Source organism: Cetorhinus maximus, chromosome 2 (genome assembly GCF_964194155.1).
Source record: "Cetorhinus maximus chromosome 2, sCetMax3.hap1.1, whole genome shotgun sequence".
In the NCBI taxonomy this organism is placed as follows: Eukaryota; Metazoa; Chordata; class Chondrichthyes; order Lamniformes; family Cetorhinidae; genus Cetorhinus; species Cetorhinus maximus.
This window is the reverse complement of record NC_135880.1, coordinates 206,203,014-206,230,819: the sequence shown is the minus strand read 5'-3', so window position 1 is coordinate 206,230,819 and position 27,806 is coordinate 206,203,014. Positions and strand designations below refer to the sequence as shown.

At 42.7% G+C, this 27,806-nt stretch overlaps 1 protein-coding gene across 1 annotated transcript in view; it reads left to right on the top strand.

Annotated features, from left to right (window-relative positions):
• The window catches only part of igsf9bb (immunoglobulin superfamily, member 9Bb), a 676,902-nt gene that overhangs the window by 529,964 nt on the left and 119,132 nt on the right, over nucleotides 1-27,806 (top strand). The window contains exons 7-8 of the mRNA XM_078531919.1: nucleotides 12,355-12,500; nucleotides 24,292-24,434. Of these exons, the coding sequence (XP_078388045.1) occupies nucleotides 12,355-12,500; nucleotides 24,292-24,434 (289 nt within the window). The remainder of the gene's footprint in view (nucleotides 1-12,354; nucleotides 12,501-24,291; nucleotides 24,435-27,806) is intronic.

The window sequence follows — 27,806 nt, the reverse complement described above, 5'->3', positions numbered from 1 at the left end:
AGATTTAAAAATAATGGAAATAAGTGGGAAAAGAAAAATCTATATAAATTATTGGAAAAAAGCAAAAGGGAGGGGGAAGAAACGGAAAAGGGGGGTGGGGATGGAGGAGGGAGTTCAAGATCTAAAGTTGTTGAACTCAACATTCAGTCCGGAAGACTGTAAAGTGCCGAGTTGGAAGATGAGGTGCTGTTCCTCCAGTTTGCTTGAGCTTCACTGGAACAATGCAGCAAGCCAAGGACAGACATGTGGGCAAGCAACAGGGAGGTCTGGGTCATTCTTGCGGACAGACCGAAGGTGTTCTGCAAAGCAGTCGCCCAGTCTGCATTTGGTCTCTCCAATGTAGAGGAAACCGCATTGGGAGCAACGAATGCAGTAGACTAAGTTGGGGGAAATGCAAGTGAAATGGTGCTTCACTTGAAAGGAGTGTTTGGGCCCTTGGACGGTGAGGAGAGAGGAAGTGAAGGGGCAGGTGTTGCATATTTTGCGTATGCATGGGGAGGTGCCATAGGTGGGGGTTGAGGAGTAGGGGGTGATGGAGGAGTGGACCAGGGTGTCACGGAGGGAACGATCCCTACGGAATGCCGCTGGGGAGGGTGAAGGGAAGATGTGTTTGGTGGTGGCATCATGCTGGAGTTGGCGGAAATGGCGGAGGATGATCCTTTGAATGCGGAGGCTGGTGGGGTGATAAGTGAAGACAAGGGGGGCCCTATCATGTTTCTGGGAGGGAGGAGAAGGCGTGAGGGCGGATGCGCGGGAGATGGGCCAGACACGGTTGAGGGCCCTGTCAACTACCGTGGATGGAAAACCTCGGTTAAGGAAGAAGGAGGACATGTCAGAGGAACTGTTTTTGAAGGTAGCGTCATCAGAACAGATGCGACGGAGGCGAAGGAACTGAGAGAATGGGATGGAGTCTTTACAGGAAGCTGGGTATGAGGAGCTGTAGTCAAGGTAGCTGTGGGAGTCGGTAGGCTTGTAATGGATATTGGTGGACAGTCTATCACCAGAAATTGAGACAGAGAGGTCAAGGAAGGGAAGGGAAGTGTCAGAGATGGACCATGTGAAAATGATGGAGGGGTGGAGATTAGAAGCAAAATTAATAAATTTTTCCAGGTCCCGACGAGAGCATGAAGCAGCACCGAAGTAATCATCGATGTACCGGAGAAAGAGTTGTGGGAGGGGGCCGCAGTAGGACTGGAACAAGGAATGTTCCACATACCCCATAAAAAGATAGGCATAGCTGGGGCCCATGCGGTTACCCATAGCCCACACCTTTTATTTGGAGGAAGTGAGAGGAGTTAAAGGAGAAATTGTTCAGTGTGAGAACAAGTTCAGCCAGACGGAGGAGAGTAGTGGTGGATGGGGATTGTTCAGGCCTCTGTTCGAGGTAGAAGCTAAGAGCCCTCAGACCATCCTGGTGGGGGATGGAGGTGTAGTGGGATTGGACGTCCATGGTGAAGAGGAGGCGGTTAGGGCCAGGGAACTGGAAATTGTTGATGTGACGTAAGGTGTCAGAGGAATCACGGATGTAGGTGGGAAGGGACTGGACAAGGGGAGAGAGAAGGGAGTCAAGATAACGAGAAATGAGTTCCGTGGGGCAGGAACAGGCTGCACTCCTTCCTTCACTTCCTCTCTCCTCATCGTCCAAGGGCCCAAACACTCCTTTCAAGTGAAGCAGCATTTCACTTGCATTTCCCCCAACTTAGTCTACTGCATTCGTTGCTCCCAATGCGGTTTCCTCTACATTGGAGAGACCAAAACGCAGACTGGGCGACCGCTTTGCAGAACACCTTCGGTCTGTCCGCAAGAATGACCCAGACCTCCCTGTCGCTTGCCATTTTAACACTCCACCCTGCTCTCTTGGCCTCATGTCTGTCCTTGGCTTGCTGCATTGTTCCAGTGAAGCTCAACGCAAACTGGAGGAACAGCACCTCATCTTCCGACTAGGCACTTTACAGCCTTCCGGACTGAATATTGAGTTCAACAACTTTAGATCTTGAACTCCCTCCTCCATCCCCACCCCCCTTTTCCGTTTGTTCCCCCTCCCTTTTGTTTTTTCCAATAATTTATATAGATTTTTCTTTTCCCACTTATTTCCATTATTTTTAAATCTATACCTTTTATGCCCCTTTTAGTCCTATTTCACCCCACCCCCACTAGAGCTATCCGTACCTTGCTTGTCCTGCTATCCATTCTTAATTAGCACGTTCTTTTAGATAATATCACCACCTTCAACACCTCTTTGTTCTTTTGTCTGTGACACCTTTTGGTTATCTGCTCCTATCACTGCTTGCTTGTCCTTACAACCACCCCCCCCAACTTCTCCCCCCACCCCCCCCACCTTATACCAGCTTATATTTCACCCCTCTCCTATTTTTACTTAGTTCTGTTGAAGGGTCATGAGGACTCGAAACGTCAACTTTGTTCTTCTCCGCCGATGCTGCCAGACCTGCTGAGTTTTTCCAGGTATTTCTGTTTTTGTTTTGGATTTCTAGCATCCGCAGTTTTTTGTTTTTATCTTCAATGACTTGTCTCCTTTTGAATAATAACTTCCATTGATGCTTTATTTACATCTCTGATGATTCTGCAGTTTCAGTATTCATCTCCTCAGTGAGAAATATGGCAAACTCCTTCTATAATAACACAAGAAGTAACACAATAGGGGTTCACTGCATATATTTAATTTGGGTACAAACATGCAGCTATTGTCTCCAATAGGTTTGGGATAAGGAATTTTTGAGCTGCCTTGAATGATAATGCTATGTTCTATTTGAGTATGGTGCAAAGATCAGCATTACTTTGATCACCATTTTTATAGATTTTGGATATGTGCAGGATGAAAAATGGAATGTTTGACTTCTTTCTGAACAGGATGTAGTGTTTCTTAGTTCAGTAATGTGTGGCAAGATGCGATATGCATTTGAGCTGTATGGTGGAACAGTCACTGCAGCATCAATCTGCTTTAATAGAGAACAGTGGACTGATGGCTTTCACCCATTATCCCTCGCAAGATGATCTCTCAGTCCCAGCCGTGCAATCATTTTGACATTAGGAGCAATAGGAAAGAGGCAATATTGGAGAATGAATGCCTGGATTGTTCCCACACATTTCCTAGCGAACAAACGACAGAGTGGCATCATCAAAGGTTTAGGAGTACATGATTGGGTGGAACAAATGGCTTTGGATTTCTGGTTCCCAGAACTTTCCACCACTGAGGTTTCCTTATCTAATGCCTGTGGCTGTTGTCAACTAATTGATAGAGATAGATAGGTATGATTAGGCAACAACTTCATTATCCTTATATCATGTGACTATCAGGATAGTAAAAGACAAACTACATAGACCTTCATCCTTTCAAGCAATTCTTAGGCTCTTTTGAGTATACCAACGTCCCCCTCTTTGTGCCTGACACATCCACACAGATCATGATGGCTGAGGTGGTGAGGGGTAGAAAAGAGAATGAAAGTAATTGTCAAATCAAATTGCAAACTAAATTGTTCCGAAATCTTGTACACGCCAGTTAATCTTAGTGAGTCATTTATAAGTTCACTGGTAACTATAGAAAGCCTGTATAGCTGTACTTTCAGTGGAAAGTCATTCTAGTTGGACAGAGTTTCTGTGCTTTACAAAGATCTCATTAGAGAGGGGAGCATTGTGTTTCCTGTATGATAGATCTTTATCAGCTTTCTGAATTCTATAAAGGCTTAGTGACAATTAGTCCCAAATTAAGAACAAATTTATGCCAACGTCTGTCTTTTAGGAACTGGAGTTGGCCAAATAACTTCTTTTAGGATTACAACAGCTGGTAAAGAGGACAGGAAATTTTCATCACATTTATCTGGAAATGATTAAACCAAATCCTGAAGTAATACGAGAAGTTCAAAAACACTGCTTCACATTGTCAGAAAACAGCAAAAGGAGTGTATTTTGTTCTCTTCATTCTGGTTGTCAGCCTTGGCTCAGTGTTCCCTCCTCTGAATCAGAAGGCTGAGAATTCAAGTTTCATTCCTGAGATTTGAGCATTTATTCTAAGCTAACACGTACTGCGGGAGTGCTGCAAAGTTGACAGTGTTGTCTTTCCTAAAGGCATTAAACTGAAGCCCCATCTGCCCTCTTTGGTGCACATAAAAGATCCCACCGCACTATTGGAAGAAGTGCAATTGAGTTCTTCCACTGTGCTAGCCATAATTCATCATTCAACCAACATCTAAAACAGATTATCTGGTGATTTCCTTCATTCCTATTTGTGGAACAGTTCTGTTGAAGGGTCATGAGGACTCAAAACGTCAACTGTACTCTTCTCCGCCGATGCTGCCAGACCTGCTGAGTTTTTCCAGGTATTTCTGTTTCTGTTTTTGGACCCAATAGTCATTGTCAGTTTATGTCTGACTCTTGGGAGGAGAAATGCTACAGGGTATTGAATTGACAACAAGCTGTGCCAAAGAATGTTGGAAAAATGTGCAGAGTGATTACAAAATGTAGGCTATAAGTTGCACGCTTTTCCATGCATTTTTACACAATATTGAACTTAAACAGTCACTTGTACAACATAAAAAATCAGATTTAATGATAGAAGGAAATCAACAGTCTGATCCCAATTTTTATAGCAGTTTGATTTTTTTCTCTTAAAGGCCTTGTGTGTGTTTAATGTCGGTGATGGTAAGTCAGTGCTGGCATCCTGCATTTTTTGCACTGACTACTGTTGGACTGCAGCAATGTTCAGTCCAATTTCAGCTGGATAGAGTAGAAGAAGATGCAAATAATTTCACACTGAGATTGCCTGTTTATGTGCCACAGCTTGGTTAATGTTTGAATCCTTTGGCGTGGTGGAACTGTGCAATGTTGTGCCAGTGGAAAGTACCAGTGAGAGCTCTATCGTGTGCCAGAAATTATGTGCAACTCTCTAATATGAGAATCCGTTTTGCTTCTATTGGGAATCATAATAAAATGCAATAAAGCTACATAATGTTGATACAGTCGGGGGACAAAAAGCAGGAATAGTCCCAAGTCAAAAGATGTCTCGATCTCTAACAGGACAATCTATAGTGCTTCTGTACGGACTAATGGCTTAGATCTCAGTGCAAGGCAATTATCAAATCAAGGGATCCTGCAGGTCTAAACTACAAAAGGGGTCAGGATTTAACTATTGACTGAGCACTGAGATTCAGTCGCTACCTAGAAAGCACTCCACATGTTTATATTGTAAAAATATTGGTTTTATTTAATCTGGCGCTGCTTTTAGTGAACAATGGCTATTGTGCAGTTGCCAGTGAGCTCTTTTTCAAAGGTATGTTCATGCTGAATGGTTAACAATCATAGAATTATTACTATAAGTTTAATGAGAAATGATGTACTGAGGAATTCACTGTCCAATATGATGTAACTACAGTTGTGCATAATGTGATCATGAGTGACAGCTGAGTCACAACATTCCTGTCAACACAAGACACCAAGTATGTCTGCAATTCATCTGCCTCTCCATTATCTTGTATATCTGCCCTGCTTGGCCTCACCCCTCACCATCTTTGTAACTTCCTCCAACCCTACAAAACTGCAAGATTTCTGCACTCCTCCAATTCTGGCCTCTTTCACATCCCCTGCTTTAATCTCTCCACCATTGGCAACCGTGCTTTCAGCTGCATAGCACCTAAACACTGGAATTCCCGCTCTAAACCTCTTCGCCTATCTACATCTCTCATCCTCTTTAAAACACTCCTTAAAATCTACTTCTTTGACCAAGCTTTTTATCATATGCCTTAATATCTCCTCTTGTGGTTCGGTGCCAAATTTAGTTTGAAAACACTCCAGTAAAGCAAGTTGGGACATCTTAGCACATTAAGGGTGCTATACAAACGCATGCTATTATTGTTGTAAGCATCACTTGATGCAATAACCTGTGAGAATGAAAGTGCCATGAATAATATTTAGCATGTGAACCCTGGCATGAGATCACTGTTTTGAAATCACTCCATTCTTTCATTAGAATGTGTATTCCGCTATATGGGATGTATCCTCTTTTTAGCCCATTTTCTGCTGGCAGCAAACACGGGCAAATGATGAATCTGTGGAGTTGATGTGCTGTTACAGTCACAAAAGAGAATAATGGCTGTGGTGTCATAGGTTTATGAAGAAATATTTGTAGTTGATTTCCAGGAACTGCTAAGGCTGATATATATTACAAGGCTGTCAATTTCAAAAAGTAGCCAGTGTTGCAAGAGAAAGAATATTGGTGGTTTTGTAACAAATTTGTCTTGTCTGTAGGATAAGTTTGCTATTAAGATTTTAACTGCAATTCAATTAGCCAGAGCCTAGCAGTTCTCATGGTCAAGCATTAAATTAATGAAAAATCTGTATAAAACATGGGCCTGAATTTTCCAGGCGGCGGGCAGGCTCGGCAGGAGTGGGAGGGGACAGTTGCGGAGTGGATTGCCGCCCGCGATCGGCTCCGTGCCGCCATTTTACATGGGCGGGCCAATTAAGGCCCGCCCAGCATAAGACCCGACCGGTAGCGCTCTGTGCAGGCGGGGGAAGGAGGGGGAGATGGAGCCAGCTCTCTTTTGCGCATGTGACTGTGTCACATGAGGATGGGACATGTTTTTGTTTTTACGAGTTTTTAAAAATTTATTTAATAAAAGCTTTAGGAAACCTCATCCCATTCGGGCGAAGGCCCGCTTGGCCTTTTCGCCTGCCCGCCAACCTAAAGGTTGGACGGCCAGCGATTACAATAGCCTTAATTAGATCCTTAATAGGCCACTTACATATCGGCAGGCGCTCAACCAACTCCAGCTCGTGCCCGCTGAACGAAACATCGCAATTCAGCGCGATGATGTCGGGACGCACGCCCGACGTCGTCGCGCGTCATTTTATGCGTCGGCGTGTTGGGCCCGCCCCCCACACGCCGACTGAAAAATTCTGCCCATTGTCACTTCCCTGCGGCTTCGTGGGCAAATGCACAGCCTGGTGTGGTACTGAGTGAAATAAAGCATAAGTCCCTGAGTTTGATTCTCAGGCTGATCTTGGGTAGGACAACAGTTTCAATACTACAATTGGTTGTCAGATGTTTAGGCTTGGAAGGAAAGCATTTACAATGTTACCTGCTCCTGATAGCATTCACTCAGCCTTTTCCGGAAAATGTATGTTTGGACATTGAATGCGAACTGGATCAGGCTCACCTTGACTCATGTGTTTAATGAACATTCTTACTATCACTATTCGGCCGTACACATAATGAACGATCACTGGGACGGGGTTCCAGAAAGCAGCTTGCACATGTGGCACCATTACCCAATGTACCAGGAGAACAGATTTAAAATTTTAACTTAACTACCTTTGGCCAAGCTCTATGCAAAGAAACTCCCAGCTGATAGTACAGCAAATAGTTATCTGAAAGCTTTGGAAAGAAAACATTTTGATCTGTAGCTGGAATCAGCAAAAAGGAACTTTTGACCGTAATTGATTTTATTCATACAGGTCAGTAAATGGTTCATGGAATCTAATAGCAATGATGTATTTAAAGACATGCACATATCATATTATTACAACACCAAGCAATCAATCCTTCAACTTATCCTACAATTTACACATGACTCTCCTTGGTTATTGCCAAATTCAGCTGTGGCACAGTTAAATCAATTCTTGGCCCCTGTGAGTGCCTTTACACTGTGTGCTAATGAGATAGTGGCAATTTAATACATTGCGCGATGGGTTAATACATTTCATTTAATTTTACAGAAGTTAAAGTGAGAAAATTATACTTCCTTGAATGTTTTTTTTTTATTTTTACATTTCTTGAAAACTGCAATCCATGTTGAATTGAGATTTTAGTAATAAATAAAGTTCAAACATTCAGAGAGGTATGATCCATTATTGTGGGTTTATCTGCGGATTCATTGGTTTCTTAATCTAGAGGAGATCTTGCTGGAGGCAATGGTCTTTTGTTCAAAGACCTTTATTTACATCCTAACTATTTATAAAGGTTATATAATGTCAAGACATAGCTAGAACTACCCTCTGAAATGCTTCTCAGTCAGCTTCTCTCAGCCAGTGACATCACTGTGACGGAGCTCCTTATGCACATGTTCAGTAGCTATTCTTAGAGTTAACCCTTTACTCTACATATGGGCCAGAATATAACACTCGTTGGGCAGACCCAACCGAGCGTAAAATGACGTGCGATATTTCGATCGGTGGGCACATGCAGGGGTCAACAACGCGCCCACCGACAATTAAAAGGCCTATTAAGGCCATTAAAAAGGTAATTGAATGAAATTTTTCGCTGCCCGTCCAGTTACGGTTGGCGGGCGGGCATGCGAAAAGGCCAAGCGGCCTTTGCACTTTTTAGGGAACCTCATCCACGGGCGGGATGAGGCTTCCAGCAGCTTTAAAAATTAAATAAAAATTAAAACGTTTCATCAATAACATGTCCCTGCTCATGTGACAGAGTCACGAGAGGACATGTTTTATAACATTTTAGAAGTCTTTATTTCTAATGTCCTAAATCCTTCATCTCCCTGAGGCAGCTCTGTACCTCAGGGAGCTTTTCCAGCGCACACCCACGCATTTGCGTGCTCGCCCTCCTCCCCCCCTTTCCCCACACACACAGGCAGCGCTGCCACAGGCGTTTCACGCTGGGTGGGCCTTAATTGGCCTGTCAGATTGAAACCGCGGTCTGACCCCGATCGCGGGCGGCAGTCAGCTTCGCGACCGCCCCGCCCAACTCTGCCGTGCCCACCCGACGAGGGAAAAATCCTCCCCATGGTAGTTCAAGAGTTACATAGTTAACGGCAAATCTGATCAATATATATGCCAAATGTAACTAAGGGATAAATGCTAAGATAATGTTTGGGAAATGTCTGCCACTGCCATCATTTCATGACGATGAATCTCAAGAACTGGTGAGGCCAATTTTATTTATGTTCAAGAGAGAAGGAAAATTAATTCCAAGAACTTTTCCAGGTTAACTGTGTGGGAATATATAGCCTCCATAGATAGTATGATCTCAAGTAATATCCAGAGCCTTAGATTGCAGGTTGTTAGGCACTAAACAAAGGAAAGCAACATCCTTTAGGGAATTGGGGAATTCAGGAGAAACTTCTTGACATAGAGAGTAGTTAGAATGTGACACTGGCTACCATAAGGAGTAGCTGAGCTGAATAGTGTAGAAGCATTCAAGGGGAAGCTGGATAAGCACATAAGGGAGAAAGGAATAGAAGGTTATGTTGATGGGGTTAGATGAAGAGGGTTGAGAGAAGGCTCATGTGGAACATAAACTCCACCATAAATCTATTGGGCTGTCTTGAAAGTATAATAATACTGATAATATTAATGTGATGTATTGTAAAAGAAGGGTAATAGTGGGGTTTGGATAGTTTCTGTGTGTGTGATTTTATTACATCTTGTAGCCAAGCAGACTGCAAGTTGAAGTTATCAAAAGAAGTAAGGTGTAGAAGTGTCTTTAATATGTTAATGAGTAAACATGGTTGGGGTCTTAGCATGTAAAGTGTAATGGGAATTTGCATTTTTAGATGGAAAGGGGGATTTGATTTTCAAAGGGATCTCAGTCTGTTTACAAATAGCCAGACAAGCAAGTTAAGGAATGTGTTTATTTGTCTCAAGGGTTCTTGACAATATAGTGGTAACATGAAAAGATTTATTTTATGAGAAAGGTAAAGTTCCAAAGACACATGGACAATGGAATTTACATGTATAAAGCAGATTGAGGTTATGTATCAGGAGGGGAAGGCATTGCAAGATCTACCAGAAGTGTGAGAAGCCTCCAGTATTTGTGCATTAAGGCTGCTGTCTACAGAAACTGAAGCTGGGAAAAGCCACTTTGAACTCCACTATCCAGGGTATTGTGTTAAACTTGTTGGATCTGTCTAAAATCTATTTTTTTTGATGGTTGTCTTAACGGGGGTGTAGCTGGAAATAGATTAATTAGGGGTTTTGGAAGTTATCATAGTAGTAATTTGTAGACCTATGTGTGTGTTTAAAATATTTTCTTTTGTTAATAAATGTTTAATTTAGTTTTTAAAATAAACCTCTGAAGTCTTGGTGAACTGATTACTTCTCAATTCAGGGCATGCATCTCAAAATAAATACAAATTGCAAAACCGTTGTGATAGCGCGATCAAGTTTCCGTCGTGGATTTGATCCACCTGGCACACATCACCTGCTGCATCATAACATGGGCCAAATTGCCTGTTTTTGTGCTGAACGTTCTCTCTGATACTATGTAATGCATTGTAAATTGGGGTTTCATCCTTACTGGGGTCAAAACACAAAGAAGTAAACCATTCTAACAAGTACTATTGAACAACATGAGTTCCCCATTTTAAAAAAGATCTGAATACTATTTCCAGAGTGGTCAGCAACACTACATCTTATTGGTTGGCCAACATTAAACTGAAATGTAGTTCTGGTCCTCATTCAGCTGCACATTTCGTGTCTGTTTAATTAAATTTAAGCTGCTCAAATGCATCTGGCTGGATCAGAGTCGAATAGGACAGGGCTGCCCAGCTCAGTGAGGTCACCAAACCAAGGTTTCAGTCATTGTTTGAATTCAGTTATGGATTATGGAGGCTTGATGAAGGTTGTGAATTAGATTTTAATTGAATACATTTTGTCCATGTCCTTGAATTCATTTGTATTTTTTAACTTAATTTTTGCTGTTTGAAATAATGAAGTAGATGTTCAACTTGCTGTTGGGGTAAAATTCACACTGTGGACCGAGTACGTATTATAAAAGCCACAGGATTTTTATTTCCATTAATTCCAATGGTATGAAAATTAGGCAGGCTCTGTAGCAGATCACCAGTCCACAACACCAGTTTGACTCCTGACAGCAATTGTAAACCTACTTCAATGTGCCCCATCTTGCATTCAGCTTTTAGTAATAAAAAGGGATTCTAAACTCATCAGTATTTTGTGTCTGACCTATCAGTAGCATTTCTAATTCATCAATATGGTATCTTATTCATCATTTGGTCTCAGTATCATCTCCAATTCATCAGTATAATTTCTGAAAATTTGGCATGGCAGATTATCCAATCTGCCTGACTCTGACTGATCTGCTGTCAAGGAAACGTGTTGCAGACTGTGCTTATCACTTCAGTACGACAGTTTTATCTTTAGTGACTGTCATAATGGCCTTGTGATAAGTGAGTATAAGGCAGTTAAAATCATTTCCTAGAGGGTAAGCACTTCTAGTACAAACCTGCCCATAATTTAATACAAATTCATACAGAATTCAGAAGGCTAGCTGAAATGATAGCTGGTACAGCACAAAAAATGCAAGTGTCCCATTGGTGGAGTCAGAAGTGCTCTTCTGCAGTTGTGGCAAAGGCACTTTGTTAGTGTTGAGCAGACAGACCTTTACTTGTGTCTGGCCCATGCTGTAGACTTGATCTGGGTACACTTCATACTCTCAGGGTGTTCCAAAGTGGTAAAATACTCCATTTCCACTCATTAACTTACTGAGTTTTGATGACCACAAAAGAACTAAACTTTGAATAATTTTAGCATATTAAATATGATAGATACCATGGTGTGTGTTATAGTTTATAATCCAGTCTGGAGGTTGGAATGTACTCTGCTGTTCATGGTTACTTGAGAAAGTGCAAACATACAAAATGATGGGCAGTTAAAGACCAGGGTCCATCAAGTCTTCCCCACATTTATAACACCTGGAATATCTTCCAAAACTCTTCAATATATTCCAGACTAGCTGCCTCTTTTGTTAGTACCAACACCCCCACTAGGCCACTCATCTCCTTTAGTAGAAGAGAAGTGGCATGTTTATGTAGGTTACAGATGTTTCTAGTGAACATTGTGTTACGACACAGCAGTTTTTAGAGGCTGAGTTATTTAAAATCCTCAAGGGAAACTTTAAACAACTGTCAGAACCTATATTTTCAATTGGTATGTTTTGAGTTGCAATTCTAAATTCAGGAATAAGATCACCAGTTCTCGAGAGGTTTTTATATCAAACTGCATGAGACATTTATTACTTTACAACACATTAAACATATACACATGGCTACAAATTACTACTATCATAACTTTTTAACAAATTCCCAAATTAATCTCCACTAAGGCAACAATAACCAATAGACTTAACCAGACACCAGGCAAAGCATTTTCACCTTACGAATTCAATATGAGGTTCCTTTCAGTTTGGTTCCTTTGCAGATAGTTGTAGGCTTACAGCTGCTTTGATTGTTACATGCCTCTGCATTGTGCATGCAAAACCCTCTCAGGTTATACCCAGCACTTCTCTTTGAATATAAATTCTCATTGTATCACCAGGCCCTTTGAACTCCACCTCTTCTAACATGTTCCTGTTTTTGTCTCTAACAGTGATCTGAAGCTGAGGGTGCGGATTTTGATTGATGGCACTTTGATCATCTTCCGAGTCAAGCCTGAGGATGCTGGAAAGTACACCTGCGTACCTAGTAACAGCCTTGGGCGTTCTCCTTCAGCCTCATCTTACTTGACAGTCCAGTGTGAGTGTGACCTTTGCGGGGAGGGATTGGAGGGGAAGGCATAGGGATTCAACTTGCACTTACTTGTTGTTATGCACACAGTTATCTTGATCAACCACTTTGTCTTTCCTGAATAAGTATTGAAAATGCTGCATGGCTTTCATGTCCACTGAAGTCTTGGACTTCAGACTCTAATATTCTGTTCACTTGCAGCTCTACACCGCTATTGAAACAACGTAAAGAAGCCAATGTAACCATTACTGAACTGCAAATGCCATTTAAGTCTTGTGATGATGTGTGCTGAACTGTGGGAAGCTTAAAGAAGGAATTTACAAGTATAACTGACTGAGAACATTATGAGATAGAATGTATTCTGTTCCAGTTGGGCCACAACACATTTATGTACATTCAAATTAGTTGGAGCGAGTCAATTATGAAAATCTGTGCTAAATTTAACAGCTACTGGTCTTTGCCTGTTTGACACTATCACTCAATGACAAAATTACCCCCAGTCCTTTTGTAGCATAATATTCAACAGTTATCTAAGCAGGTGGATTTAGTAGTGAATCTGTAAACTGTGTTGTTCAACCAACAATGACACTGTCAGGCACCAGTCACCAGTCAGAACTTATTGGGGTCATCTCAAGCCCTTTCTGGATATAAAGGAGACACTCAGGAACTGGAGGCTGGACTGCCATTCCTCTCTGAGCTGACCATGTGGCAATTTCTTCCACAGTTTCCATTTCAAAAATTTGTTCACTTATTGCTACTGGAACCGTATTTTCAACATGTCTTCAAGCACTGAAAACAATTGTTATATTTTTAGGATTTCATATTAGATATTTCCTTTGCCCTCAGCATCATGAAAAACTCCAGTAAGTGGACCTCACAGAGCCAGTGAATCAGTTTATGCCTTTACCCACCCACTATTGAGATAGATATAGAAAGGTATAGGCCTGAATTATATGCTGCCCCGCCAGCGGGTTTTTAGGTGGGGGGACAGGAGTGTGAAGTTGAAGGAACGGGATTCCCTCCAGGTTCCCGCTTGCCCTGATCTTGCAGCAATTTTACCCTGGGGTGGGCAAGGTCTCAGACGGGAAACCTGTCCTTGTCCCAATTGACGCCCTTAATTGGCCAATTATTGGCCACTTGAGGGCCATTTCCTGCCCTGCCTCAATCTTTAGGCTGGTGGGAAGATTGACCTTGTGTGGGGTAAGCCCAAAAATCAACAGACTTAGACCTCGGATGGGAAGTGGGGGAGGGGGTGCGCCTCTATCAGAAGGCCCCTCCTGAAGTTGGGCACCCCTCACTTAAGGCCTGGTTGGCTCCGAACATCTCTCCCACCCCCAACCCTCCCCCCCTGACCTTTCCCCCCGTGACCCCGATCACCCACTTCGTGCCCCTCTACACCTTCCCTACCCTCCCCGCCCTGGGACCCTTTAATCTTATCTGGGCCTCCAGTGCCCAGACTTAGTCTCAAGTGGCTTCCTCTTCCGTCCACTGCAACTCTTATTGGTGATTGGCCAGCAGCTCTCCGAGGCGGGACTTCCTCCCATGTGAGGGGCGGAACTCCTGCCTGTAACCACTTAATGCTCATTGACTCTTTGGATGGCAGGAAGCGAGACCACACCATCTGAAAAATTCAGGCTCTGATGTTGAACAGAGAATACTTTTTGCTAGAACAATACTGCCAAAGAACCTCTGACTGCCTGTGTACAGATTGACCACATACTGAAAATGTGAGCTCACAGTTAGAAGCTACAGAACTCCAACATAAAAATTACAAAGAATCATAGGACTTGTCTCCTCACAGACCTAAGCAGGACCTTGATCCCCAGACAAAACTCTTAATCAGTCCCTCCAACACAAAAGATTTAAAGATGCCATTCACATGGGACATTTCATATATCCGCTTTGAATGGGCTGTGATTAACAGAAGCTGCTCATTCTCTTCTCTTAGGTGGTGCTTCAGGATGGAGGATGACTTGCTTCCACCCCGGTTCAGTAGGTTCTGAGATATGGCTGATAGGTCTAATGTGTAATCTGCAGACTCTGCCACATGCGGAGCAGGTGGTGCTTGAAGGGTTGGGTAGATCGGTAGATTGGAAGCTTGCACGCTTCCTCTGACGTCTTGACTTCAGCTCTGCAGGTCCCGATGGCATCTTTTGATGTGTACGGTGCCTTCGCAAGTGAGCTTTCTCCATTTTGGTCGGCCACAAGCCAGGGTCTCCAATGAGCTGACATATATGTGTGACCTCTTCAGGGACGCTTTAAGGACATGCCTAAAGCTTTTCCGCTGTCCTCCTGGGAGTCTCATGCCACAACCGAGTTCCAACTAGAGCATTTGCTTCAGGAGTCTGGTGTCAGACATTAAACGACCTGTTCAGTGGAGCTGGATTTGCGCGATTTGCACCTCAATGCTGCACAAGTTGGCTTGGGAGAGGACGCTGCTGTTGGACCGTCTCTCTTGCCACAAGATTTGGAGGATCATGTGAAGGCACCGTGGGTGGCACTTCTCAAGTGCTTTGAGGTGCTGCCGTAGGTTGTCTAAGTCTCTGAATTCATATGGGAGCACGGGGATCACTTTATTGGAAGCTAACACTGTATCGAACCAGCTATCAAGGACAGTATTCAACAGATTGACACCAATTCTTCTGCATTAAATCCCCTTTTTGTACTGTGATGAGCAGTGTAATCAGATAAATTTAAAGTTAAATTTACTTTAATTTTTTGACCTGGTATAGCTAGGGTTATCAACAATGATTAAATGTATTCCTGGAGATGTCATCACATGACTTGCACCCAGTCTCCAGCGATTCGTTGGCCAACACATCCATCCTTGTGACGCACTGCTATCCTACGCCAATTGGAAAGCAAAAAGACTCATTATCCAGAAGGATGATGCTTGCCTGGCAGCCAAACAGCACTTTTTCCATATTTTTTATATCTGATAAAAAGAAATGTTCAAAGAATTTTTTTTTTTAAACCAACCCCTATGATTTTTCTTCAGGACAGCACACACTAGTATCCAGAAGACTGATCTTCAATTCCTGGAGACTCTAGGCCAATCCATCTCCTTTTCATCAAGAATCATTAAATGAAATGTTTCACTTCTAGGTTGTTCTTCATTGGTACAGATAAACAACAGCCGCTTAATTTTGCATGGCATTTTGCTCATGTTCTATGTCTAAAAGATAGCAAGTGATGTATCGCATCTTGTGTTCTTTTCCATGCTGGGCCCTTATTTCTTAATCTATGCATGTTGAAAGTGGTTTGTCACGATGCCAATAAGTTAATTATAAACTCTTGAAAAAAAATATTATTAGCGCTTCTTTCAAAACAAGTGCATAATGCAATCAACATTATAATTTTTCAAAAATCACTAAATTGCTTAAAATAATTGAAATGCTTGCCAGATGTTGTGCGAGTTGGGATAATAAGGCACCATATTTGTGAATTTCAAAGGAGTTTCACATTTATGCAAAGAGTATCAATCCCTGAGCAACATTCAGTAAAACAGTGGGATTTCCAATTTGCCTCTCCTCCCTAATACACTAGTTAGGAATGATAGCCGATGGGTGGATTATGGTATGAATTGGTAATCCAAGTGCCTCCCTGGCAACTTGCGAAATGTAATAAAGTTGGTAAATTGTGGATGGCACCAGGTAAGGACTGTGCTGAGTCCCCTATTATTCATCATTTATATAAACGACATAGATGACTATGTGGGGGGTAGGATTAGTAAATTTTCGGGTGACACAAAGATTGACCGGGTGGTTAACAGTGAGGTTGAGTGTCTTGGGCTACAGAAAGATGTAGACAGGATGGTCAAATGAGCAGATAAATGGCAGAAAAGTGTGAGGTGATACACTTTGGAAGGAGTAATTTGACAAGGAAGTATTCAATGAACGGCATGACACTAGGAAGTTCTGAGGAACAAACCATGGCGTGTGTGTCCATAGATCTGAAGGCGGAGGGGCATGTTATTGGGGTGGTGAAAAAGGCATTTGGGACACTTACCTTTATCAATCGAGGCATAAATTACAAAAGTAGGGAGGTCATGTTGGAGTTGTATAGAACCTTGGTGAGGCCACAGCTGGAGTACTGTGTGCAGTTCTGGTCGCCACATTATAGGAAAGATGTGATTGCACTGGAGAGGGTGCAAAGGAGATTCACCAGGATGTTGCCTGGGATGAAACATTTAAGTTATGAAGAGAGGTTGGATAGACTTGGGTTGTTTTAGTTGGAGCAGAGAAGACTGAGGGGCGACCTGATCGAGGTGTACAAGGTGGATAGGGAGCAGCTGTTCCCCTTAGTTGACAGGTCAGTCACGAGGGGACACAAGTTCAAGGTGAGGGGCAGGAAGCTTAGGGGAGATGTGAGGAAAAACCTTTTTAACCAGAGGGTGGTTATGGTCTGGAAAGCACTGCCTGGGAAGGTGGTGGAGGCAGGTTGCCTCCCATCCTTTAAAAAGCACCTGGATGAGTACTTGGCATGTCATTAACATTCAAGGCTATGGGCCAAGTGCTGGTAAATGGGATTAGGTAGGCAGGTCAGGTGTTTCTCATGTGTCGGTGCAGACTCGATGGGCCGGAGGGCCTCTTCTGCACTGTGAGATTCTGTGATTCTGTGACCATGATACTTTTGCTTTGTCACAAAAACCAAGCTGCCTGTGGACAGCTCTCCCAATTTTGCCACAAGCCCCCAGATGTTAATGAGGAGGCCTTTGCAGGATCTACTGGGCAGTGATTCTGGTGCCGAGGTCAGTGTAGTCCTTCTGGTTTTATTCTTATTAGATTTTTGCATAGCGGTTTGATACAGCTGAGTGGCTTGCTAGGTTTAGAGGGAGTTAAGTGTCAACCACATTGCTGTGGGACTGGAGTCACAATATTCCAGGTAAATGCAGTAGATGTTCTTAATCTAAAGGACATTAGTGAACCAGATGGACTTCTATGACAATCCGGTGGTCTCGTGGTCACTATTATTGATACTAGCTTTTTACTCCAGGTTTATTACAGAACTAGATTGAGCTTAACTTTAAGTGTGACCTGTTCTTTTGATTGATTATTACACTGGGTTTCAATAAGTCGCCAGGTTGCTAGTAAGGCAAGCTGTTATATTATTCACTTGCAATCTAATTGTAAGCTGCTTTGGAACTGCGTAGGCACATCTTGCTGACACAAGCCAGAGATGACTGTTATGCACAAAGCCAAAATAGAAATTGGTGTCAAGTTCATTTGACCAAAACAAAAAAAAAATTTGGATTCTGACATGGTCAATCCAAGACAGTCTACTGGGGGAGGGTTGGAATAGATCTAATTTAAGAAATTCTGTTGGTGTTGTATTGCACCCAGTAAATGGCAGTCACCTTTGATAGGGAGGGTAGAAATAAACACAGCCAATAATCGGCACTGTACGAAGAACAAGTATTTACCCATAGCTGCCCAATACTTATTGGTGCCCATATTCTAAAAAGTGGTATGTCCAATCAGTGATTGTTTACTGGGGTCACAACAAATTTAATTTTGGCAATCTTTGGCGGTGGTGTGGCAATTCAGCCAATAATTGAAAAGTCACTGGCTAGATCAGAAATTGGACCCAATATATGGTAATCTGCTTGAAGTGGCAGAAAATAGAACAAAACCCACAGCTGTCTGCTGAGGGAGGCAATAGTCCCAGTTTTGCTCCTTGTCCTTCTGCTTCCATTTCTTCAACCAACTTGAGTTGGGTGTCAAAACTGAGGAGGACTGTAACACGTTACAGGAGGACATTAATAAACTTGCAAAATGGATGAATAATTGGCAAATGAAGTTGAACACAGGTAAATGAGGGTAGTAGCTTTTGACAGGAAAAATAGAAAGGTCACTTATTACTTGGAAGGCACAAGCCTAGGTGGTAGAGGAACAAAGGATCTCAGTATTATGACACAGCCGATGGTAAAGGTGGAGTTGTTCAAATCCCAGAGTAAAACTTGAAACAACTGTCATAACCCATTTTTGCAATTTGTATTTTTCAAGATGCAGGCTTTGAATTCAGTAAGAATCAGACCACCAAGTCTCAAGAGGTTTTATTTATAAAACTAAATTAAACATTTATTAATATAAGAAAGATTGTAAGCACTACATATGTCAACAAATTTACTACTATATTAACTACAAAAATCCCCTAGTTAACCTGACTCTCAGTTAGACCCCTGGCAAGGCAATAGTAAAACACGTATATTTAAACAGACCCCAGGCAAAGCTTACCCTGGACAGTTGCATTCAAAAATGAGTTTCTTTCAGCTCTGAGTTCTTGCAGACTGCCTTGAGCCTTGTAGGCTGGAGGCTTTAGATCTTAGAATCCCTCCTCCTATTGCCAACAGCCTTCTCTTCCTTCATACATATTTTCCTCTTTGAATGCAAATCCTCATTGTCACTAGGACCAGAAATTTCCCCTGTTGGGGGGGTTGTGCAGTGTCGGGTGGGGGTGAGCGCGAACCCGATTGGTGCCCCCCGATCAGGTCCGCGGTGCCAGTTTACGTGGGTGGGCTCCCTGTGCGGGTGAGTGGGGATTCCCTGAATGGTTCCATGCGCTCTTTCGCCACGCACGCGAAAGAGTGCAGAGATCCCCCTGAGGCGCGGAGGTGCCTCAGGGAGACTTGTTTCAGTGTTAAACTTTTAAATAAAGGATTGTTAAACTTTTGAAACATGTTCCCTCATGTGACAGTGTCACGTGTTCATGAAATTTTGGAAAAAATTTTACTGATTTTTTAAAACATTTCACGAAACCTCATCCTGCCCATGGATGAGGTTCCATGAGATATGCGAAGGCCATCTGAACTCTTCACCTGCCTGCCAACCTTTAGGTTGGACGGGCATCTCATTTAATTGTTTTAATTCGTTTTTAACAGACCTTAAGGGCCCTTTGACAGTTCGGCGGGTGCGCAGCCAAGTCGGCTGCATGCCCACTGAACTGAAAATCTAAATGACACGTGGTGACGTCGGGACGCCCGCCCGACGTCACCACATGTCATTTTACCTGTCGATAAGTGGGCCCGGCCCCATGCTCGCAGACAGGAAAATGCTGCCCTGGTTTTTTTTACTTCAAATCTTCTAACAATAAAACGCTTTCATAACACCCACTTTACTAGTAAGCTTCAAAAAAAATAAATTGTTTTTATTCTGTGCCTCACCTGGTTAGGTGTAATATTTCACCCGCTCTTTTGAATGGTCTATTTAAAAATGCAAATTGCCCCCTTTACACCTCACCTTCTATTTCCCAATGTTTACCTAATTACCATTTCAAACTCACTTCTCTTCTATACATCAAAGCCTCTCGACCAACTGGCTTTAATCCAATTAAGACATACACACACACACCACTAACCTCTATTTAAAATAATTTCCAATAGCATTATAGACATTATTATACCTTCTTGACAAAAGACAAACATACCGATCTTTAACAGTTGTGCCAGAGGTCAGCAAGACCGTTAAAAAAAAACCAAGCAGAGGCTTTACTTCTAGAGCGTTAGAATTGAAAAGCGGGGAAGTTATGCTAAACTTGTATTGAACCTTGGTTATACCGCAGTTCCTGCATGCAGTGTGGTCGCTATGTTATATAAAAAATATTGAGGCATTGGAAAGGGTGCAGAGAAGATTTACAAAGATGATACCAGAAGGGAAAAAACAGTTCAGACCAGTACTCTTGTTTCCCAGTTTTTACTGGTGTTCCATTTTAATGTATACAAGACCAGTTCAGACCAGTATTCTTATTTCCCAGTTTTTACTCTTTTTTCGTTCTGGTTACATATCAAGAAAGGAATAACAGGCTGGGTCTCCTTTCTCTTGAAAAAAAGAAGGCCGAGGGGTGCAATAGAGGTCTTTAAAATTATGAAACATTTTGCTGGAACTGTTGCAGAGAGAATGTTTCCTCTTGTGGGGAAGAGCATAACCAGAGGCCATCAATATAATCATCAAGAAATCCAATAGGGAATTCAGAAGAAACTTCTTTACTCAAAGAGCGGAAAGAATGTAGATCACGCAGGAAGTGCTTGAAGTGAATAATATAAATGTATTTAAGGGGAAATTGGACAAGCATTTAAGAGTGGAGGGGACAGATGGTTATGATGATAGATTTAGATGAGAAAAGATGGGAGGAGGCTCAAATGGAGCATAAACACTGGTATTAAGTGGTTGGGCCCAGTGGCCTCTCTCTGTGCTATGTATCCTATTAATCCATTAGGAAGCCAACCCTCAGTGTTTACTTACAATTTAAATATTTCCACATGTTTTCAGCCACACGAGGAATACCTCAGGCACAAGCACAAACCGATTGGAGAATCTGACATTATAGTTTCTGCCCCTTTCTGTTCTCCTAATGACCATAAACAGGCTGTTATAGGTAGAGAAAACTGAAGCCCAATGTTCTTGATCCATCAATAAAGAAAGACTTGCATTCATATAACACCTTTCACAGCCTCATGATCAGCTAAAGCTCTTTACAACCATGAAGTACCTCTTAAATGTAGTTCCTGTAAGAAATGCAGTAGCCAATTTCACACATCAAGCTCCCACATACAGCAATGTGATAATGATCAGATGATCTCTTTTTGTGATGTCGATTGAGGGATAATTAATTGCCCAGGACACAGGGTACAACTCCCTTGCTCTTCTACAAAGTCATGCCATGGAATATTTTACATCCAGCTGAGAGGGCAGACAGAGCCTCAGTTTAACTTTTTATGCAAGAAACCACCATCTCCGGCAGTGCAGCACTCCATCTGTACTTCTCTGGAGAGTCAGCCTAGATTTTTGTGCTCAATTCCTGGAGAGGGAGTTGAATCTACAACCTTCTGCCTCAGAGGTGAGAGTGCGACCAACTGAGCCATGACTCACATCTAGTGCTTATGACGATCTGCTGATGGATGCAGTATGTTTAATCTATAACATTTGAGTGTAGTGAGTATAGATTCAGGCTTTGCTAATCAAACAACCTACCCAATCTCTGACACAATGTGGGGGAGGAAGGGGAATGGGATTAGACATGCAAAGTTGTACAGTCTATTGGATGGTATCCACTCACTCACGTGCAGGATAGTGTTTCTACATATGGGCATTTTTTTGATCACTGGGAGGCACTTGGTGCATATGTTAAACGTTTTGACATTTCAGAGAGGTTGCCTTCGTTGGACAGAATAGGATGCACACCTAAATGTTGAACCTTTTGCATCTGAAGTCTGAATATGCCTCCAAATATTAATCTATAAGATAGACCAATTTCTCTAATGACCTCTTCGGTAAACTGGGTAAGAGCTGAACCCGATCATATCCTTCTTTGTACCTTTTTGTCCCATTCCGAGTTACATCCTCCCTAACATGAGATGCTTTTGTCCATTTCCTTTTTTCATTAGCCACCATTCTGCATTTACCTAGAGCCAGTTCTTAAAAAGTCACAAACGGCATTGTAGCTTAGCTGATAGCCTTTGATGAATTGAGTCAAGTTGCCGTGGCCCAATCACATCTCATTCAGCACTTTTCTTCTTACTCTTATCACAGCCATTTCTGCTCCTCTTCAGTCTAGTTTTCCTTGCACATACAAGCATTAAAATAACAATCCTGCAATTCACTGTTCAGAACAATGAGTGTGGAACCTCAGTTTGAAAATAAGGTTGCTTTGATTATTCGATGTTGAATATTTAGAATGAAGTATCGCTGTCTAGCTCACAAAAAGTAATTACATTTCTTAGTAGTGCAGAATATAAATAAGTCTCATTAGCTTTAACTTTTGCTCTAAATTGGATAGATATGAGCTGGAGAGACAGAAGTACTGACTGCTGCATTTACTGTAATCTCATTACTTCCTCGCAGCATGGAGCTAAAAAATTAAAGAGTAGTTTGGCTGGCATCCAAGCGTGGGACCTGGAGCTTTGTCCCCCTCTCAAGGCTGAGTTTTGTTGATTAAGTGTCTCTGTTTGTCCTCATCTGGCATCATTACTTTGTGGTTCTGCGTTTCAGTTTTGCTGCAGTCCCAGATTTCTGTGCCCTCTTGTTCCATTTTCTGTAATGGACAGTAATAACTGAAAGGAAACTGGCAGTTTTCCATATATATCTGGTCTGATTGAAGAGTTCTTTCTGCTTTCAATCATACTGAACTCTTCTAAAATAAGATGAATTTGCAATGAAATATCCCGTAACTTACAGCAGGAGGGAGGGGAGAGGGAGAAGAAAGCAAAGCTCTTGAGAAATCTTTGTGATTTTTCCTTCCCTTCAAAGATATCATGCGATCATACCAGATGTTAACATGATGACTATGATTGCTGAACTGCACAGTGATGTTTTCTGCCATCAGGTTAGTCAGACCTGAACCCCAGTCACTCAGTTAATCAATTTATAGTATGGTGCACTCCATACATGCCACACATGCCAGCGAGTTCCCACATCCACTCCTTGCTGTTGGCCACATCAGCTGGGGCAACAATGGGAGAAGGGTGTGAAAAAACCATCAGGCCCATCAATGCACACCCTGTTAGATGGTACCAGCTCATACACCTCCCTCCCCAGTCTCTTGTCATTGTAATCCCTCAGAGAGGCAAAAGAAATCCATGGCCAATTTCTAGAAAGCTTCTCCTCCAAGTCCCCAAGGTAATCGATCAACTTGTAGAGATGACTGTTACAGCAATGTATCACTAGATATACATTACTAATGCACAGTCCAGGCAATTAATTGTGGGCACACCTGGCTTTGAACCACTAGCCTTCTGATTCAATTTAGGTTAGGAATACACAAATCCAATGTGATAAGCTAATTGTTAGATCTGCCATTTCTTTTCCTGGTGGCCTGTTATATTAGAAACAACCTCAAACTGATGGGTAATATTGGAAAAGGCAGGATGTTTTTGGAAGAGCGTTTGGTAGGCATTTTTCATTTAATTTGCAAAACTAAACAGAAGGAAGGATCAAAATGAAATGCACCATCACTTAATTTCATTGAAATGTCTTAAAACAATGACACCTGACTCATGTTCTTGGTAAAAAAGCAAGGATAATTACCTTAAGACAGTGAGGGTAACTTTAACCTAATCCACCCACTGGAAAACTGGCAGGATCAGATGCAATGCTTGTTTAATTTTCACTCAATGTATTTCTCCATTGAAGTCGTAGGAAAGTAAATGAGATGTAAGAAGCACATTGGACCTGATCCAGTCAGTTCCACAACTCACCAACGGGCTAGGATTTATTAGCCCCAGTATCTCCCACAACTACTACTTTATGTGGTTTTCTCAGACATCACTGAACCCACAGTTACTCAGGCGCAAACGCTTCAAAATGTTGAGATTATAATTGAATCACAGTAATAGATTTGTAATTATAACTTGTTACAATTGCTTGATTGAATAATTTGACCAAGTTTACAATCCTTATTTACAACTACTCCCACACATAACTGCTAAATATACAACAAAATACCTATTTGTCTCACAGCTTGCACAGTTCCTTCAGTTTTACCTGTTTTTTCACAAGCCCCTCTATATGGTCTACAGTAATAATTAGGGAAATCTATAGGCAAATGTTTGTATATTGGCAGCTGAGGAAAGATAAAATACAAACTCTACAGTATAACTGTGAATATTGTATTTATAAATATCTGAGGTCCACCATTTCTCTGCAGTTACACCAGTAGGAACAAAGCAAAAACACGTTTGGTTGTGTTTTCCCCTGTACACGCCAACAAAAACCCACAATAGGAACAATCTGATCATGACATTGGAAGGCTGCAGATTCGGCCTTCAATTTAAGCTTTTGACCCCAGCTTGTTCATTACTTGTCAGATCCAGCACGAGTTGTCAACATGCCTCCCATCATTTATCTGCCTGTTGGAATGCCTGCATACATCAAGTGCCCAGTGGATGCGGATCCTCCAGTAACACAAGTCAAGTGGACCAAAGATGGACGACCACTAAGGATTGAAAAGGTAAAATGTAGGATTTAGGATCAGCAACTTCAGTTTGTATTGAGGACCAGACTGTGAGATCTAGTGTCTGGATGCTTTTTATTAAGTTTACTTGGGATCTGATGCCAATATTCTCTGATTCCTAAAATCAGAAATTTGAGACTGAATAAATAAATGGATCAATAAATAATAGAAATAAAGAAATTAAGATCATACAAAAATATATTTTTCCTCATACATTAAAGCAATGGTGCTCACAATATGGCCCCTGCCAGTTCTGACCTACCTCCCCTATACCCATGAGCCTAACACAGTTCCTACCTACTCCATGATACAATATTGGCTGAACTTGCATTGACTATTGTTTTCTCTCTTTTTCTTGATCTCCAGAAGAATAAACTGAGGAAATTATATTCGGGGATAGGATTCTCTCAACTTCAACAGGGGACCTGTTATAACAGAACTATTGATTCTATAGTTCTTTCCCTCTTCCTGTGGGGAAGTATTTGGCTGCTTGATGGAAACTATCCATGATCAAAGTCAGGGAATTGTGTGAGATATTATGAATTCAAGTGCAGTTCCCATCACCCTGGTGTAACACGTTTCAATAATTGACTCTCCAACAAGGCATTGGTTGGAATTGTGATCATTTACCAAAAGAATGTGACTAACACTGCCATGTTACTGAAAGTAGCTTGATATACAGTAGGGCAGAAATTGTGAGATGGCAATTTTGATGCCAAACCGTGTTATACCTGACCTGGTTAGACCTGATCCAGGATCAATGCTGCAAGATTGTAGCCTCATCTCTCATTTATTCTCCCATTAACATTAGCTCCTGAATACAGGTATGTCCTGTTTAAAGCAAGTTCTCATAGCACATTTTCATTTGAATGCACTTTGTAAATTAGAGTATTTCTCTGAATAGTGCTGCTTTGTTTTAAATTTAGCATGGTCACTGCATACGCTGCCTTTTTCAAAAACAAACTGCTTCTTTTCTCATCATCTGTCCTGACCAGCCCGCTTACCACTCCCCTCTCCTGACCCTCCAGTTCGCAGTTTCCCTCTCCCGACCCCACCAATCCCTCCTGCTCGCCATTTCCCACCCCGACCTTCCAGCTCTCTGCTTCCCTCTCTTGACATTCCCACTCCCACCCGCTCACCACTTAACTCCCCCAAGCCTTCAGCTCACTGCTTCTCTCTCCAAACCCTGCTGCTCGCCACTTCCTTCCCATGACCTTCCCACCCTCTCCCACTCACTTTCTCCCTCCCCCAACCCTCCCGCTCGCTGCTTCCCCCTCCTGCACCCTCGCTACTTCCTGCTTACTGTCTTGCCCACAAACCCTCTCCCAAACCCCCGCTGTGATCTAAAGCTTGGGAGAGAGGCAGCAAGAGGGAGGTAGTGAGCAAGAGGAGCAGCGAGTGAGAGGAAGGGAGCAGGAGGGTTGGAAGAGAGAAGCGGCGAGCAGGAAGGAGCAGGAGGGTCAGGGGAGGGAGCGGCAAGCAAGTAAGGTGGTGAGTGGGGGGGAGCAGGAGGGTCAGGGAAGCGAAGCGGTGAGTGGGAGAGGTGGGAGAGGGAAGTGGCAAGCAGGAGTAAGGATTACACATCAGGAACATAGCCCATCCTTATTACACGTTTGCTTATGGTGATTTTTATTTAGCACGTTTAAACTACAGACTTTTGCACAATATTAGGATCATTGACATTTTGTCCTAAAGAACATGTCTTAGTGCAAAGTGACGCATGCCAACATTTCCCTATAAGATTAGATTTTTTTCTACTATATGGCACCTAGGACCCGACTGAAAAGTGACAGCTCTCATGTGTTATGGCACAGCCGATGGTAAATGCTGAGTTGTTCAAATCCCAAAGGGAAACTTGAAACAATTGCCACAACTTGTTTTGCAATTTGTATAAATTTCGAGATGTGTGCCTTGAATTCAGTCATAATAAGACCACCAATTCGTATAGGTTTTAACAAAATTATATTAAACATTTATTAATTATGGAAATGATTTTAAGCACACATATGTCTACAAATTACCTCTATGATAACTTCTAAATCCCCTACTTAATCTGACTCCCAGTTACATTTTTGTTAAGGCAACAGTAAAACACATAGATTTTAAAAGGCCCAGGCAAGGCGACACACATTACCCTGAACCAGTCGAATTCAAATTGAGTTTTCTTAACTTCAGTTCTTTGAAAGCAGCAGCTTGAGGCATAGATGCTGAAGGCTTTTCACACTTGTTAGGTCTTAAGAATGCCTACCCTTACACACAGCCTTCACTCCTTTATACATATTTTCCCCTTTGGATGTGAATTCCCATTATTTTGCTATGTTTTTGGAATTTATGGCCAGAATTTTCATATCAGCATGCAGGGGCGGGCCCTGCACTCCAACGCATAAAATGTGGGCGAGCATCCCGACGTCACCATGCGCCATCGCGATATTTCGGTGGGTGGGTGCGCGATGATCTCCGATGCACACCCGCCATTAATTGACGGGCCATTTAAGGCCCTTGAGGCAGTAATTGACGCCGATTTTTCAGGGCCTGTGCGAACTTCAGGTTGTTGCATGGGTGCAACGGGCAGGTGGGTAGGCCACATTTTTATAAACCTCATCCACGGGCAAGATAAGAGGGTGAGTGGGGTTACGAGTATAATTTGTCAGACAGTTAATGCTTAACCTTCCTGCTACTTGCCTGTGTGAGCAGGAATACTTCAAAACTCTTCACAGCTGCTTGGACAGGAGTAACAGGCTTCAGGTCAAGACTCTGGAGTAAACATCATTTCTGGGGCCTTGCTGGTTTCAGTAAGCCTTCCCATAGCCTGGGAATGGGAGTTGTGCTCTCCACTGGTGGCACCTCCTCTGAGGAGGAAGATAGGGCCAGAAGGGGAAAGAGCCAGGAGTCCACATTCAGCCTCCAGGGGAGACACCTTTGGGAGGAGAGGCGCAGGCACACGGGGCGCAGGGCCAACAGGAAGTCCAAGGTGGAAGGGGCCACAGGAGATGCCAGTATCCTGCTGCCAGGGTTTACAGGCGGCGAAGTAGCTTCCTCAATATGTCTGAGGTGCATTGCCGAAGGAGGCTCCGTCTCTCAAGGGAAACAGTGATCTCCATTTGTCAGATGATAGGCCCTGAGATCTGCGCAAACTGTGTGGGTGGACACCCCATGCCTGTGGCGTTGAAGGTCACGGTTGCCCTCAACTTCTATGCCTCTGGCTCCTTCCAGGGGTCAGATGGTGATCTTTGCAGAGTCTCCCAGTCAACTGTCCACAGTTGTGTCAAGCAGGTGACAGACGCTCTGTTCAGGCGTGCATTGACTTTCATCCACTATTGCTGGGACAAGGCCAGCCAGGCAAAGCGAGCCCGAGGCTTCGCAGCTGGG